The sequence below is a fragment of the Bos taurus genome, chromosome 3 (genome assembly GCF_002263795.3).
Source record: "Bos taurus isolate L1 Dominette 01449 registration number 42190680 breed Hereford chromosome 3, ARS-UCD2.0, whole genome shotgun sequence".
NCBI classification, from domain to species: Eukaryota; Metazoa; Chordata; class Mammalia; order Artiodactyla; family Bovidae; genus Bos; species Bos taurus.
The window spans coordinates 78,293,257-78,308,821 of record NC_037330.1 but is presented as its reverse complement, the minus strand read 5'-3'; the positions used below and the strand labels follow the sequence as shown (position 1 = coordinate 78,308,821).

General features: G+C 39.6%; 1 protein-coding gene across 1 annotated transcript in view; it reads right to left on the bottom strand.

Annotated features, from left to right (window-relative positions):
* The window catches only part of SLC35D1 (solute carrier family 35 member D1), a 43,188-nt gene that overhangs the window by 8,497 nt on the left and 19,126 nt on the right, over positions 1 to 15,565 (bottom strand). The window contains 3 exon segments of the mRNA NM_001082459.2: positions 442 to 524; positions 4,648 to 4,726; positions 5,830 to 5,897. Of these exon segments, the coding sequence (NP_001075928.1) occupies positions 442 to 524; positions 4,648 to 4,726; positions 5,830 to 5,897 (230 nt within the window).

Sequence of the window (15,565 nt, the reverse complement as noted above, 5' to 3'; positions counted from 1 at the left end):
AAGCTCCTTCAGGCAAGTTACCCTCATCATTGTTAAAGATGAATGAAGTCTAAAGAAATGCAGTGATGTGTCCAAAGTAAGATGCATATAAAGCAATATAAAGAGAGTTGCTATTCTTTAGCCTGGAATTTTCTTAAGAACACTGCACTGACATCTAGCACAATAAATAAAAGATTATTCTTTCAAGGCTAAGCAAAAGGAGTTCAACTTCCAGAAAAGACTCCCCAAAAATTGTGCATGAAATATGAAACCACTTTCTCCTTTTTCCTTAAAAAGCATTATCAAAAAGACATTAATTGTATAATATATTGTAGGAATTCCAAAAATGTCTGTTTAATAACAAGTGAACAAATTTGCCATTAAATAGTCCAAGCTAACTGTGACTATTTGACAATCTAAATCTGTCTGTCCAACTGATTACAGTTAAATATTTTTACTTACCTGATATTTAAGCCAATGAAGTTTGTCCAAGTGAAAATATAATCTCCACCAAAGACCATTCCAATATAAGTTATTAATATATTCTAAAAAGAAAAATGGCAAAATACTGTTACACAGGTTTGAACTTTTTCAATATTCAAATAAAGTCATCCACACAATGACCCAAACATATATCCTTAAATTACAAAAGCAAATAAGAGAAACTAACAAAAACCCAACGATCCTAAAATGAGTGTAGCATGAGTATGAACATCAACTAACAAACAATAACATCAGTCTCTTCCTGGTCTCTCCAGAAGCTAAATGCTTTCACCAATACTAAAGAATACTAAAAAGATCATCAAACTTTCCCCTTCCTTGTGATATGGGCCGACAGTACAAATCTAAATAAAGAATCACTGTTATTACCAGGGCTATTTCTACACATTTAACAAGTTCAAAAACAATGTTTTTTTCCTCCCATAGACATAGCAGTTGACTTTGTAAGGGGAGAGTGAAGGAAAATCTGCTTACAGGCAAGTATCTTTCCCTTTTTTTTGAAAGGGAAAAAGGGGATGATGGAGAATTTACCAACTCAAAGACTATTTCTAGAGGACTCTGTTGGTATCTTAAAAAAACAAGGGGAAGTCATCTCAAAGTATCAAACATAAAATCACTTCTCCCAACTCCCTTAATCTCCCAGGTGTAAACACCTGCTTATCTTGCTCCTTTTTCAGCTTGTGAGATCTTAGTTCCTCAACTAGGCCTCCCCTGATGGCTCAGAGGGTAAAGCGTCTGTCTGCAATGCAGGAGACCTGGGTTTGATCCCTGAGTCAGGAAGATTCCCCCTTGGAGAAGGAAATGGCAACCCACTCCAGTACTATTGCCTGGAAAATCCCATGGACAGAGGAGCCTGGTAGGCTACAGTTCATGGGGTCGCAAAGAGTCGGACACGACTGAGCGACTTCACTTTCACAACTAGGCCTCAAACTGGGCCCACAGCAGTGAAAACCTCTGGCTCCTTTTTAATTATCCTCAGACCACAAAGATAAAATAAAAATTTCCGAAGTTTAAGCTCTTATTCAATTCTTCCCTAACCTTTTTTCCATTCTTAAGTCACTGACTCCTGTGCTATTACAACTGCCAAAACGGTAAATGTCACACATATTTTTAGTACCTGGCCTCTCTTAGATTAGGCCTACAAAGCAGAAAGTAAAGTGTTTATCGTGTTTTGAAAAGGCCAAAAATAAACTTCAAAATTATTCTTATAGTGGAGTAGTACCCTGTGAGAGAGCATTAAAAATTATGTTGGCCTCTTCCAGGTCTAAATATAGAGAAAAAAAAGTCACTTTAGAGCAAATTTTCTTATTATTTGAGAGGGGAAAAAAAAAATACCACGTAACTGTAAACAAGGCTGGTAGGCAACTTGGGAAAATGCATTAACAGGACCCCTCTTGGAATAGAGAGATTTAGGGAAAAGAGAGATTAGTCAGCATAAACTGCCCAAGAATTTCAGAAAAGGAAAGAACAGAGAATCCAATCTTTTGCTCAGTATCGGTCAGAAGTCAGAAAAACTATATATTAAAGCATCCTAACCAAGATTTTCTATCAGAAGACACACTCATGCCCCCAAAGTAGAACTCACCAGGAGGGTCTGTGCTGGGAGCTCAAAACGAAGACCACAATTCTGAGCCTTTAGTTTACCTGAGACTCAGCAGGAAACCCTGATGACTTCCATGCCCTGCTTTAGAGATTCTGATTCAAAACATCTGAGGTGGGCCTAGGACCCTCCACGTTTAACAAGTTCTCCTAAGTAATTTTACCACCACACTTAAGAGAAACAAGGAATGTTGACCCAAGGGTTTAGTGGGTTAGGTTCTTCAAGCACAGAAGGCAACTTAAAGCCTGCTGGAGAACAGTGACTGAACAGAACTACCCAGGTTGTAACTGGGAGGCTAAGGAAAGAAGCTCCACTCTGGCCCAACTCCAAACCAGCAAGGCTATCAGGGTACTCCCATCTGTCTGAAGGTATAACACATCCTTCAATACCTTAGCAGCTGTGAGAAGCAAGAGCAATATAAACCACAGTTGACCCTTGTACAAAGCTGGAGTTGGGGTGTAGTGAAAAATCTGAGTATAACTTATAGATCTGTGTGTGCATGTCAGTTGCTCAGTTGTGCCCAACTTTGCAACTGCATGGACTGCAGCCCACCAGGCTCCTCTGTCCATGTGATTCTCCAGGCAAGAACACTGGAGTGGGTTGCCATTTCCTTCTCTAGGGGATCTTCCTGACCCAAGGATCCAACCTGGGTCTCCAGCATTGCAGACAGATTCTTTACCATCTGGAGGCACCAGGAAAGCCCAACTTACGGATGGCCCTCCTTATCTGAGATTGGGCATCTGTGGATTCAGCAACCACAGATGGTACAGTACTGTAATATTTACTACTGAAAAAATTCGGCATGTTAATACATTATTGACTGGGGATTTTTGCAGACACTAACGCCTATGGCTGACGATTTGTTATGTAAGTGAATACAGAAATGTCTCTGGTCAATAGTTTTTGGGTAACAAAACATATTAATATGTCTCTGGTCAATAATGAGTAAAGTGGACCCTAGCAGTTGAAACCTGCTTTGTTCAAGGGTCAACTATAATCAGATACTCCAGTTTTTTTCCTCCCTCTAGAGTTTAGAAGTAAAACCATTCCCTTTGGACTGAGTAAGTTCATATCATTCTGTGGAGAGGAGGAAATATCAAAAGAAAAGCACTGGACTTAATGCTGATGAGAGCATTACTGTATTCATACCTCACACTGATGACAATGAAAAATGTACACTAAGAAATTCTAAGCAATTAGGTTTAGTTATTTGCTAAATAGCTTTCCCATACCATCCTTCTTCTTGGTTAAAAACAAGGCACCAACTGTCCTGTGTCTCGTGTTCCTGCTGTTTTTATTCTGAAGAGGCAAGCCATCTACTTTGCTCCTGAAGCATTAACTTTACAAAACCCAAACAGGGCTGGAGAGGTAATTTGGGGCTGAAACAATCTCAAATTTGGGGCTGAAACTATCTTAAATTTGGGGCTGAAACTGTCTCAGCCAGCCCAGGCCTTCAAATGCTTATCTCTAGCTTTCATAGAAGTCACACAGTTATTACAGCTTAATTTAGAATTCTATTCACACCAAACGCTCCAATTCTATGTTTGAAATCGCAGACCTTCTGAGGCTTTAACCCAAATCTAGTTCTAAAATGAGGTCTGGTATCTATGAATACAACTCCATGGCGGGTACAAAGGGAAACACAGCACACCAGGACAAACTCTACTCTGCAATCCCTTCCCTCATGACTGACAAATGAGGCACCAGAAGTTAAGCCCCAAGGGGAACTGTGCTGTTTCCTCCAAATGATCAAGGACCTACCTCTCTCTATTGTGCTCTTTTAGAAAGTGTATACCCGTGGCAGATTCATGTTGATGTATGGCAAAACCAATACAATATTGTAATTAGCCTCCAATTAAAGTAAATAAATTTATATTAAAAAAAATTTAAAAAGAAAGCAAGCCTACCTCACTAATGCTTTTGGAATTCAGGGATGCTGCGGCCTCTTGGATCTTAAAGCACTAGAATCACAAATTCAGATGAAAGAGGCCTCAGGCTTCAAGCTGCTAACTGCAGCTCAATATTCAAGTCAATGTGGCTCTCCTGGCTGAAGACAAATGAGCCTCCCTCAAATAAAATGGATCGGGAGGAAATGACATCACTGGTAATGTCAGACACAGCTTTTAATAGTGGGCCATTTAAGGCTTGGCTCACGCTTAGGAAAACTCTTGATTAGCTTCTGGCAGGCATCCTTCTACAACGCAGCCAGAGCTCAGCGAGGAAGAGAATAATTCTCGTCAGGAGTTAAAGGGACAAACCCACCAGTTTCAAGCTGGTCACCTTTCCTGTCAGAAACAGGGCTGAATATCACTCTCCTTCCTCCCCTCTGAGATGACGCATTCTCCTTTTCTCACTCCTCAGACCTAAGCTGCCTGAAAGTGGAGATCATGTTCTCCCTGAGTTCTTCAGGATTGTTCTAGAAACCATCACCACAGTTTGTCAAACCAGCAAGGCAACACGTGAGGAAATAAGAATGAAAGGGTGAAGGCCACAGTCAGACTTATTTTAGAAGAACACTTTTCAAATAAAGCAGGCACCGAAAAGAATATAGTACCTTTTCAACTCACCTTAATACAGCCAACTATTGTAGTTGTAAGAGCAGAATTATACTGAGTGCAAAGTACTGTAGCATACATCAAGATAAATCTGGAAAAAATAAAGAAAAGGTATCTTATAAGTAAAATCCAACTGCTTGTTTTATAATAACCCCTAGCCTAGGGAAATGATAGTACATTTCACTAGACACTGCCTGTGAGCTTTCCCACCTCACTGCTGCTTCTATTGAAGCTTTGGATTTTTTTTTTTTAATTTCATTAAAGAGAAACACATGTCCATTTAATGATCAAGTGCTTCTCCCAGCTACTGCACTAAAACCTTGAAACCACCGTTCACAATCATGAGTCATCTTTTTAGATCATAGTCCTAATTCACCTAACTGAGATACAAAGCTCAGAGCTTACAGACCCTGGCTCAGGTATATATGTAACATGAGGGCAATATGATTCTGGACCAGGGTGAAGACAAGAGAGATACTTTAGGATGGAAGAAAAACAAGTGAGAACTACTTTAAGAGGGGATATAGTTCACTTAACAACAGTGGCAGCAGCCGGCACTCCCAGATTTTACAATGAGGCTTCTGAGCCTGACTCAGTACCAAGCTACCGTGTCATCTTTATTTTGAAGCATCCAGTCACTATGTAGCAAGCCTGGGCTAGATCCAGTCACGAATATCAACTGAAATGACTGGTTGAGGGAAAAAATACCATTAGGGAAATTTGGAGGTGAAGAGAAGAGGCACATTTGCAGATACCTCTTGCCTTCTTCAACATGGTAGGGAGAAGTCAGTCCTAAATTCAAAAGCTGCTACTACTGCCTACTAATTCTGCAAACTTAAGACAATTTATTTGAATTCTGAGCCTGTTTCTCAGGCAGTAAGGAGTAGGGGGCAACAATATCTGTCAAATGGTTAATGTAGAAATAAAATTAAATAATGCATGTTGAAATATAATGGTGCTTATCACATACTAGCTTACTGAATAAATATTTAGTTTTTTTCATTCATCCTTCTAAAAGCATGACTTTGAGATTAGTTTGGTAGCCCTGGGGGTACATTCCCAAGGATGGTGAAACCACTTGAGTCTGGAGGTTTATCCTAAGCTGATACATTCAAGAGACAGGAATGAGGCAGAAAGACACTAGACCAAATTTCTTTAGGAAAACTATCTGCTAACAAGGCAGCAAAGGCTTACCCCATCACACAAGAGAGGGTGAACTGCAGAAGAAAGAGGGTGTCAGCCCAGCCTTCAAAATCCAATGCCTGTAATAAACAAGAAAGCACCAGATTTTAGAGCAGGCCCTCCAAGTCGGCGGTATCATTCATTAATGAAAACCCTGTGTGGTTGCTCCCATCACACAGTCTTATATATACACTTCCATGCATCACTCCAAGGATAAAGAGTGATGTTCAAGAATCTCATATATATGGAAATGAATCAACAAGCAGTTTTGTAAGGTTTTCTCCTTTCCAAAATGTAACATGAGTGAGATTTTATATTTCTCCATGTTGGTACCAAGAAACTGCTATTTGCTTGAAGGCACAAGCCATGTCTTGCTAATTTCAGCAATCTTCCCAGATGGCTGGTATTAAATAATGGCTTTCTCAAATCTTAAAACATATTTCTTCCTTGTCATGTGTGAAAGCTCAAGAACAGTCTTAGTTACCTAAATTCAGTTGAGGTCTGTCCAGGGAGAATTACTATTTTAAAACAGTTGATTTTATAAAAGCAAAGTTTCTGTTGTTCCCCTTTGTTTCTAAGCCAAAAGTCAAAGGAATGAACAGAAACGACAGTGTGCATTGATCATCTGTCTCTCACCCATGAGGGAGTGTTTCTCTCTCAAGTACATAAATTCTCTTGCAATATGAGTTTCTCAAGCAAATCTGAGGAACATTCCACTTTTTATCTCTCTGCCAACCTGTCCAACTTCAACTCTTGCCACTTCAACACAAATCTCATAGCTCCAGGGCTCCAGCAATACCCGGCTCCTCGTGGTTTATAAAACATAACATGCATTTCACACTCACATGCCTCTGCCCGGAATGCCCTGCCCCTCGACATTCACCTGACTCCTGCTCACCCATCAAACTAGAAGCCAAGCAGTTCCTCTGTGGGGCATCCCCAGATCGAGAGCTCCTTCCCCTGGCCTCAGCACTACTCCTCTTCAGTACTTCCTTCTCTCTGAACTCAAGTCTTCCTCTACCACATCTACAGGTGGGGAGCTCCCTGGTGGGAGGACCCACTTCACATTAGTTGAATCACAGCATTTGATAGACAGTAGACATTCAACTTGTTTATGATTCTTTGTTGAGGCATAACATATAAAAAAAATTAAATTCACCAATTTTTAAGTGTGTAATTCAATGAGTCTTGACAAATGTATAGGCATGAAACCACCATTACAATCATGATAAAGAAAGTTCGGCCTAAAACCATAAAACCTAGAGGAAAACAGAGGAGAAAGCACCTTGGCACTGATTGTGACAACAATTTTCTGGCTATGACACCAAAAGAACAAACAACCAAAGCAAAGATAAGAGGGACGACATCAAACTAAAAGGCTTCTGCAAAGCAAAAGAAACAATCCACAAAATGAGAAGCCAACCTATGGGATGGGGAAAAATATTTGCAAACTACATATCTGATAAGAGGTTAACTGCCAAAGCACATAAGAAACTCGTATAACTCAACGTCAAGAAAAACCCCAAACAATCCAATTAAAAAGGGGGCAAAGGAATTGAGTAGATATCCCCCCCCAAAAAAAAGGTATAAATGGATAACAGGTACATGAAAAGGTACTCAACATCACTAAAAAAGTGCAAATTAAAACCACAATGAGATAGCACCCCACAACTGTTAGAATAGCTGTCATCAGAGATGACAAGTGCTGACAACGGTGTGGAGAAAAGAGAATCCTTGTATATTGTTGGCAAGAACGTACATTTTACAGTCAGGATGAAACACACACACACACACACACACACACACACACACACAATGGAACATTATTTAGCCATGAGAAAGGACATCCTGCATTTTGCAACAACATAAACGGACCTTGAAGGCATTATGCAAAGTGAGATAGATCAGACAGAGAAAGACGGACAGAGTTTGATCTTACGTGTAAAAATCTAAAAAAGCCAAATGCATAGAATGAGAGCAGAATGGTGGCTGCCAGGCACTGGCAGGGGGAAACAGTGAGATGTTGGCTTTGTAACTTAGAAGATGTATATGTTCTAGGGCTCTAATGTGCAAAAACGGTTTTATGGTTAACAAAACTATGAAGTTTACATACTTGAAAGTTACTAAGAGAGTAGATCCTAAGTGTTTTCACCACAAAAAAAGAAATGGCAGGTATGTGAGGTGACGGTAGGGTTAACTCATGTTACTATGGTAATCACTTCCTAATACATAACTATCAAATCAACCGTTGTACAACTTAAACTTACACAATATTAAATGTCCATTATATCTCTGTAAAGCAAAAATATTTGCTAGCCTAGAAAGGTCCCTCCTGCCCCTTTATAGTCAATCCCTCCCCCATTACAGCCTCTGGGAACCTCTGATCTCCTTTCTGTTACTGGAGTTTTGCCATTCAATAATTTCATATAAATGGCATTGTATAGTATGTACTCTTTTATAGGTGCCTTCTTTAACTTGACATAATACTTTTGGTTCCTTCAGTAAATGTATCTTTTTATATGGAAATGTCCAAGTGTATTCCCAACAGCACTGTGTGAGAGTTCCCAGTGCTCTACCTTCATTTGGTTTTAAAAAACCAAAATAAACGGACCTAGAAAACTTGTTACTGTTAATCTGTTAGGGCTACTGTAGCAAAGTACCACCAACTGAGCGACTTAAAAAACAAAAATCATTTCTTACGGTTTTAAATGCCAGGAGTCCAAGCTCAAGGCATCAGCAGGGTAGGTGCCTGCTGAGTGATGTGGGGGACAATGCCTCTGCCCTAGACGCTGGTGATGTGCTGGCAATGTGGTGTTCCTTAGCTTACTGAGGCATCACTCTGATGTTTGCCTTCATATTTTCATGGCATTCTATGTTATTGTCTGTATCCAAATTTCCTCTTTTTCTAACCACACCAGTGATGCTGGATTAGGGTATACCCTACTCCATTACCTTTTCATCTTAATGAATTGTAATGACCCTATTTCAAAGGCACTGAGGTACCAGGGGTAGGACCTCAACATGACTTAGGGGAGGAACAACACAATGCAATTCAAAATACATTTCAATTAACTTTCGTGTATTTCCTGAGGTAGGGGTCAGGTTCATTTTTCTGCATACAGATGTCAAATTGCTATAGCACCATTTGTTGAAGAGATCATCCTTTCCTCATTGATTTATTCAGGTAACTTCAACAAAAACAACTGACCACATGGTCTATTTCTACTTCTTGATTCTCTGCTCTGTTTCGTTGATCTATTATTGTTCTGTCAAGTTTTCAGGGCACAGATATAGACATATTTTGCTAAACTTTTCCCTGAGTATTTCATACTTTTGAAGCTTTTGTAAATGGTACTATTTAGTTTCCAAAAGTTCACTGCTGGTAAATGACAGTTCAGTCGATTTTCACATGCTGACCTTGTTATCTTACAACTTTGTAAACTAGTTAGTTCTAATCACTCTTTTGTGAAGAGGAACTCAAAAGCCTCTTGATGAAAGTGAAAGAGGAGAGTGAAAAAGTTGGCTTAATGCTCAACATTCAGAAAACGAAGATCATGGCATCTGGTCCCATCACTTCATGGGAAATAGATGGGGAAACAGTGGAAACAGTGTCAGACTTTATTTTTGGGGGCTCCAAAATCACAGCAGATGGTGACTGCAGCCATGAAATTAAAGACACTCCTTGGAAGGAAAGTTATGACCAACCTAGATAGCATATTCAAAACCAGAGACATTACTTTGCCAGCAAAGATCCGTCTAGTCAAGGCTATGGTTTTTCCAGTGGTCATGTATGGATGTGAGAGTTGGACTGTAAAGAAAGCTGAGTGCTGAAGAATTGATGCTTTTGACCTGTGGTTTGGAGAAGACCCTTGAGAGTCCCTTGGACTGCAAGGAGATCCAACCAGTCCATTCTAAAGGAGATCAGTCCTGGGTGTTCTTTGGAAGGAATGATGCTAAAGCTGAAACTCCAGTACTTTGGCCACCTCATGCGAAGAGATGACTCACTGGAAAAGACTCTGATGCTGGGAGGGATTGGGGGCAGGAAGAGAAGGGGACGACAGAGGATGAGATGGCTGGATGGCATCATCGACTCGATGGACGTGTTTGAGTGAACTCCGGGAGTTAGTGATGGACAGGGAGGCCTGGAGTGCTGCAATTCATGGGGTCACAGAGAGTCAGACACGACTGAGCGACGGAACTGAACTGAATCACTCTTTTCTAGATTCTTTTTTCTCTGCATATATGATCATGGTTTTTATAGAGGTATTTTAAATTCTTCCTTTATAATCTCTTATTCTTACTTTCTTGCACTGATAAGGTCTTCTAGTATAATGCTGAATAGAACATTATATAAGAGTGGACATCCCTGCCCTGTTCTCAGTCCTAGAGAAAAGGTACTGAGTCATTCACCACTAAGTACGATAGCAACATATTATTTTGGTACATGTCCTTTATTGGATTGAGAAAGTTCCCTTCTATTCCAAGTTTGCAGAGAATTTTAAACCCATAAATGGGTGTCACTTTCATCAACTACATTTTCTAACTATTGACATGTTTCTTCCATTTTTGCAGTTGTTTACTCACTAAGTTGTGTCTGATTCTTGTGACCTCATGGACTGTAGCCTGCCAGGTTCCTCTGTCCATGGGATTTCCCAGGCAAGCATACTGGAGTGGGTTGATATTTCCTTCTCCAGGGCATCTTCCCAACCCAGGGATCGAACCTGTATCTCCTACATTGGCAAGCAGATTCTTTACCACAGAGCCACCAGGGAAGCCCTTCTTCTATTTTATTCTTGCCAATATGATGAATTATACTGATTAATTTTCCAGTTTTAAACTAACCCTAATTCCTGAGATAAACACAACTCGGTCATGAGATAGTGTCCTTTTTATATATTGCTGGATTTTTTTAGACTACAGTTTTTTTCTCTCCTTATAATTTTTTTTGTCAGCTAGTGGTAGAGGGTATGCTGGCCTCATAAAAAAATCATTTGGGAAGTGTTCCTTCCTCCTTTTCTACATTCTAGAAGAATTTATGTGGAATTAGCATTGTTTCTTCCTTAAACACTCCAGTGAAGTGATCAGGGCCTAAAGTGTCCTTTTTCATAAGGTTTTCAACTACAAATCCAATTTCTCTAATAAAGATGGGGCTAAATAGCCCTATTAACAAGGACTTTTAATTATTTTAACTAAATCAAGCAAGTTAATTATTTTATAGAGTAAGGCTATTCATGTTACCTATTTCTTCTTGAGTGAGCTTTTACAGTTTTGTCTTTCAAGAATTTGTACACTTCTCAGTTTTTCAGTTTATGGCATATTGTTCATATAATTCTCTTATCCCTTTAATATATATAGGCTCCGTAATAATGCCCTTTGTTCATTTCTGATGTTGGTAATTTGTGTATTCTGACTTTCTGTCCTGATTAATTGGCCAGGGTTTAGCACTTTTATTGATCCTTTCAAAGAACCAGCTTTCACTTTGCTTTTCCGTTTTCTATTTCATTGATTTCTGCGTCCTTCTATTTACTTTGGGTTTAATTTGCTCTTATTTTCTAGTTTCTTAAGGGAGACACTTTAGATCATTGAATTTAAATCTTCTTGTTTTTAATATATTTTAACTTCTAGTTTAATTCTGGGCTGATCAGTACACGTACCTGGATGGCTGCAATTCTTTTAAACTACCAAGACTTGTTTTACGGCCCAGAACGTAGTCCATGTTGGTGCACTGTTCCATGCGCACTTGAAATGAATGAGCGTCCTGTTGCTGTTTGACAGAAGTGCTCTACAAACACCAGTTAGGCTTTGCTGGTTGATGGTGCTGGTCAAGTCTTCTCTATCCTTAATGACCTTCAGTTTAGGTATTTTTATCAATTACTTAAAGTAGAATATTAAAATCTCCAACAGGTTGGTCTATTTATCCTCTCTGTGCTGTCAGTTTTTGCTTCATATTATTTTGAAGCTCTCTCATCAAGTATGTACACATTTAGGATTGTTATACCCACCTATACTAACCCTTTAGCATTATGGCATGTCCCTCTCTATGGTACAGTTTCCTTTATGTTTATTCTATTTAAGGTTTATTGACTTTCCTGTGTGTGCAGGTTTAGAGATTTCATCAAATTTGGAAAAAATTCAGCTATTATTTCTTCAAATTTGTTTCTGCCCCCCACTCAGCCCTTTTTCAGGACTCTAGTTACACAAATGTTAGTGCTCTTAGTATTATCCCACACATCACTAATAATCTGTTCATTTGTTTTCTAGTCTTTTTTTCTGTCCTTCATCTTGAACACTTTCTATTGCTGTTTCTTTAACTCACTGAACTTTTCTTCCTGTGTAGTGCCTGATCTGTTGCTTGATACTTTCTGCTTTATTTTTAAATTCTGATTATATTTTTCATCCCTAAAAGTTCCACTTAAGCCTTTTTAAATATATATATATATTTTTTTTTCTCTTCTCATCCTTTCTCTCTCAACAATCCTTTACCGCTTTCAATGTACAATTTGACACCTACTAAAACTCAATCATGCTCCAGACCCCATGGTGGGCCTCAGAGCACTGAGCTGAAGATAGTTCAGTTGAATTTGTTGATAATGAAGGGATAAACAGTGGCAATAAAAATGCACTGCCTTAACAGTTAAAAATGCACTGCCGTGTATTGTGGAGCACTTTATAGTTGGCAAAGTGCTTCTATATACACCCCATCATTTGATTCCTACAACAAGCCTGTGAGGTAGAAAGGCCAAGTCTTATTATTCCCAGAAGACAAAGAGTGACTGTCTTTAGGTAACACAGCTAATCAATGGGGGACTTAATACATTTCAAGCCCAATGTTCTCTACACTGAACATTAAACTCTATTCAGAAAAATGCCCCACATATATAGTGCACAATGCCCTTTGGGAACATAATAACTATATCTGTAGAATACTAAAAATAAATCTCATTGACATAATTCCATTTATATATAATTCAAAAATAGAAAAATAATTCTCCCAAGATGTTTTTTTTCTTTCCCTACATACTCAGCCTATCTCTGGAGAAAGCCAGTCAATGGGTCAGGCAGCCAGTTGCACCCCCCTGCTCTGCCACAGGAATGGGTCTTGGCTGAGATAGAACAAGCAGCAGCCATCTGAGAGTACAGCTGCAGGATAAATACAACCCTAACAGCTTTACAGTACAATGGAGTCCACTCTCCCTACCATAAAACAGCATTAAAAATAAATAAATAAATAAAATCCACAACTTATTAAGCTATTATGCTCGAGGCTAAGAAATATTAAGTAACTTTCTCCAAATTATTCAGCTAGTAAACGCCCATGCAGTCCTATAACTTATCATCTTTCCATCAGCACTACTGGGGAAAACCAAAGACAAGGCAATATAGTCTGAATTTTTTTCTCCCAGATGGTTCTACACGGTTACTAAGTCAAAAAGCCAAAGTTCTAATTCCAACTCTCCACTAATGTCCTGTGAGGCCATTAGGAAGTCATTAACCTTTGTAAGCCTCTAGCTATGCTGCTGCTGCTGCTGCTAAGTCGCTTCAGTCGTGTCCGACTCTGTGCAACCCCACAGACGGCAGCCCACCAGGCTTCCCTGTCCCTGGGATTCTCCAGGCAAGAACACTGGAGTGGGCTGCCATTTCCTTCTCCAGTGCATAAAAGTGAAAAGTGAAAGTGAAGTCGCTCAGTCGTGTCCGGCTCTTAGCGACCCCATGGACCGTGGCCCACCAGGGTCCTCCGTCCCTGGGATTTTCCAGGCAAGAGTACTGGAGTGGGTGCCACTGCCTTCTCTGCTGCCTATGCTACAAATATAGACAACTGCTCCATCTATCTATCTCTTGTGAGAATCAGTGAGAGAATAAAATGCAGACACTTTAAATGTATACATAATTTACATTCAGAGAGAATATTCACTTTAACTTCTACCACTGTCATCTCTCAGTGATAGATGTGCAAGCAAATTTTTCTTCTCTTGAAGATACGAAATAAAGAAGGCACAGTGAGAATGTACTTTGTTATTCAGGAAAAAAAAAAACAAACTTTAAAACATCTGCCTCTAGAAAACACTGATGAAGAGCTATTGTGAAGAAAATGACTTGCTTGGTCATTCTCTGTGATACAGAAGTAGATGCGCTCTCTGCCACAAGGCCAGCAATCTTCAATCCTGGCTGACTGGGGGTATGATTACAGACAGAACATACAAAGATGCTTTCTAAGGTTTCTGTCCTATTTTGAACAGTCTCTGGCTCTACAGGTGCTGGTAGTATAATATAAAACAAACCACGGGAATGAAAAGAATTCTGTGGCATAAGTTTAACTCAGATGACCATTATATTTACTACTGTGGGCAAGAATCCCTTAGAAGAAATGGAGGAGCCATCGTAGTCAACAAGAGTCCGAAATGCAGTACTTGGATGCAGTCTCAAAAATGACAGAATGATCTGTTTGTTTCCAAGGCAAACCATTCACTATCACAGTATCCAAGTCTATGCCCCAACCAGTAATGCTGAAGAAGCCGATGTTGAATGATTCTATGAAGATCTAAAAGACCGTCTAGAACTAACACCCAAAAAAGATGTCCCTTTCATTACAGGGGACTGGAATGCAAACATAGAAGTCAAGAGATACCTGGAGTAAGAGGCAAATTTGGCTTTGGAGTACAGAATGAAGCAGGGCAAAGGCTAATAGAGTTTTGCCAAGAGAACCCTGGTCATAGCAAACACCCTCTTCCAATAACACAAGAGAATACTACACATGGACATCACCAGATGGTCAATACCGAAATCAGACTGATTATATTCTTTGCAGCCAAAGATGGAGAAGCTCTACACTCAGCAAACATAAGACCAGGAGCTGACTGTGGCTCAGATCATGAACTCCTTATTGCCAAATTCAGACTAAATTGAAGAAAGTAGGGGAAACCACTAGACCATTCAGGTAGGACCTAAATCAAATCCCTCATGATGATACAGTGGAAGTGAGAAATAGATTCAAAGGATTAGGTCTGACTGACAGAGTGCCTAAAGAACTACGGACGGAGGTTTGTGACACTGTAAAGAAAGCAATGATGAAGACCATCCCCAAGAAAAAGAAATGCAAAAAGGCAAAATGGTTGTCTGAGGAAGGCTTACAAATAACTGTGAAAAGAAGAGAAGCGAAAGGCAAAGGAGAAAAGGAAAGATATACCCATTTGAATGCAGAGTTCCAAAGAAGAGCAAGGAGAGATAAGAAAGCCTTCCTCAGTAATCAATACAAAGAAATAGAGGAAAACAATAGAATGGGAAACACTAGCAATCTCTTCAAGAAAATTAGAGACACCTATTTTTGGGGGCTCCAAAATCACTGCAGATGGTGATTGCAGCCATGAAATTAAAAGATGCTTACTCCTTGGAAGGAAAGTTATGGCCAACCTAGATAGCATATTAAAAAGCAGAGACATTATTTTGCCAACAAAGGTCCATCCAGCCAAAACTTCTGAACGTTGGTATTGGAGAAGACTCTTGAGAGTCCCTTGGACAGCAAGGAGATCCAACCAGTCCATCCTAAAGGAAATGAGTCCTGAGTATTCATTGGAAGGACTGACGCTGAAACTGAAATTCCAATACTTTGGCCACCAGATGTGAAGAACTGACTCATTTGAAAAGACCCTGATGCTAGGAAAGATCGAAGGCTGAAGTAGAAGGGGATGACAGAGGATGAGATGGTTGGATGGCATCACTGACTCAATGGACATGAGTTTGAGTAAGCTCT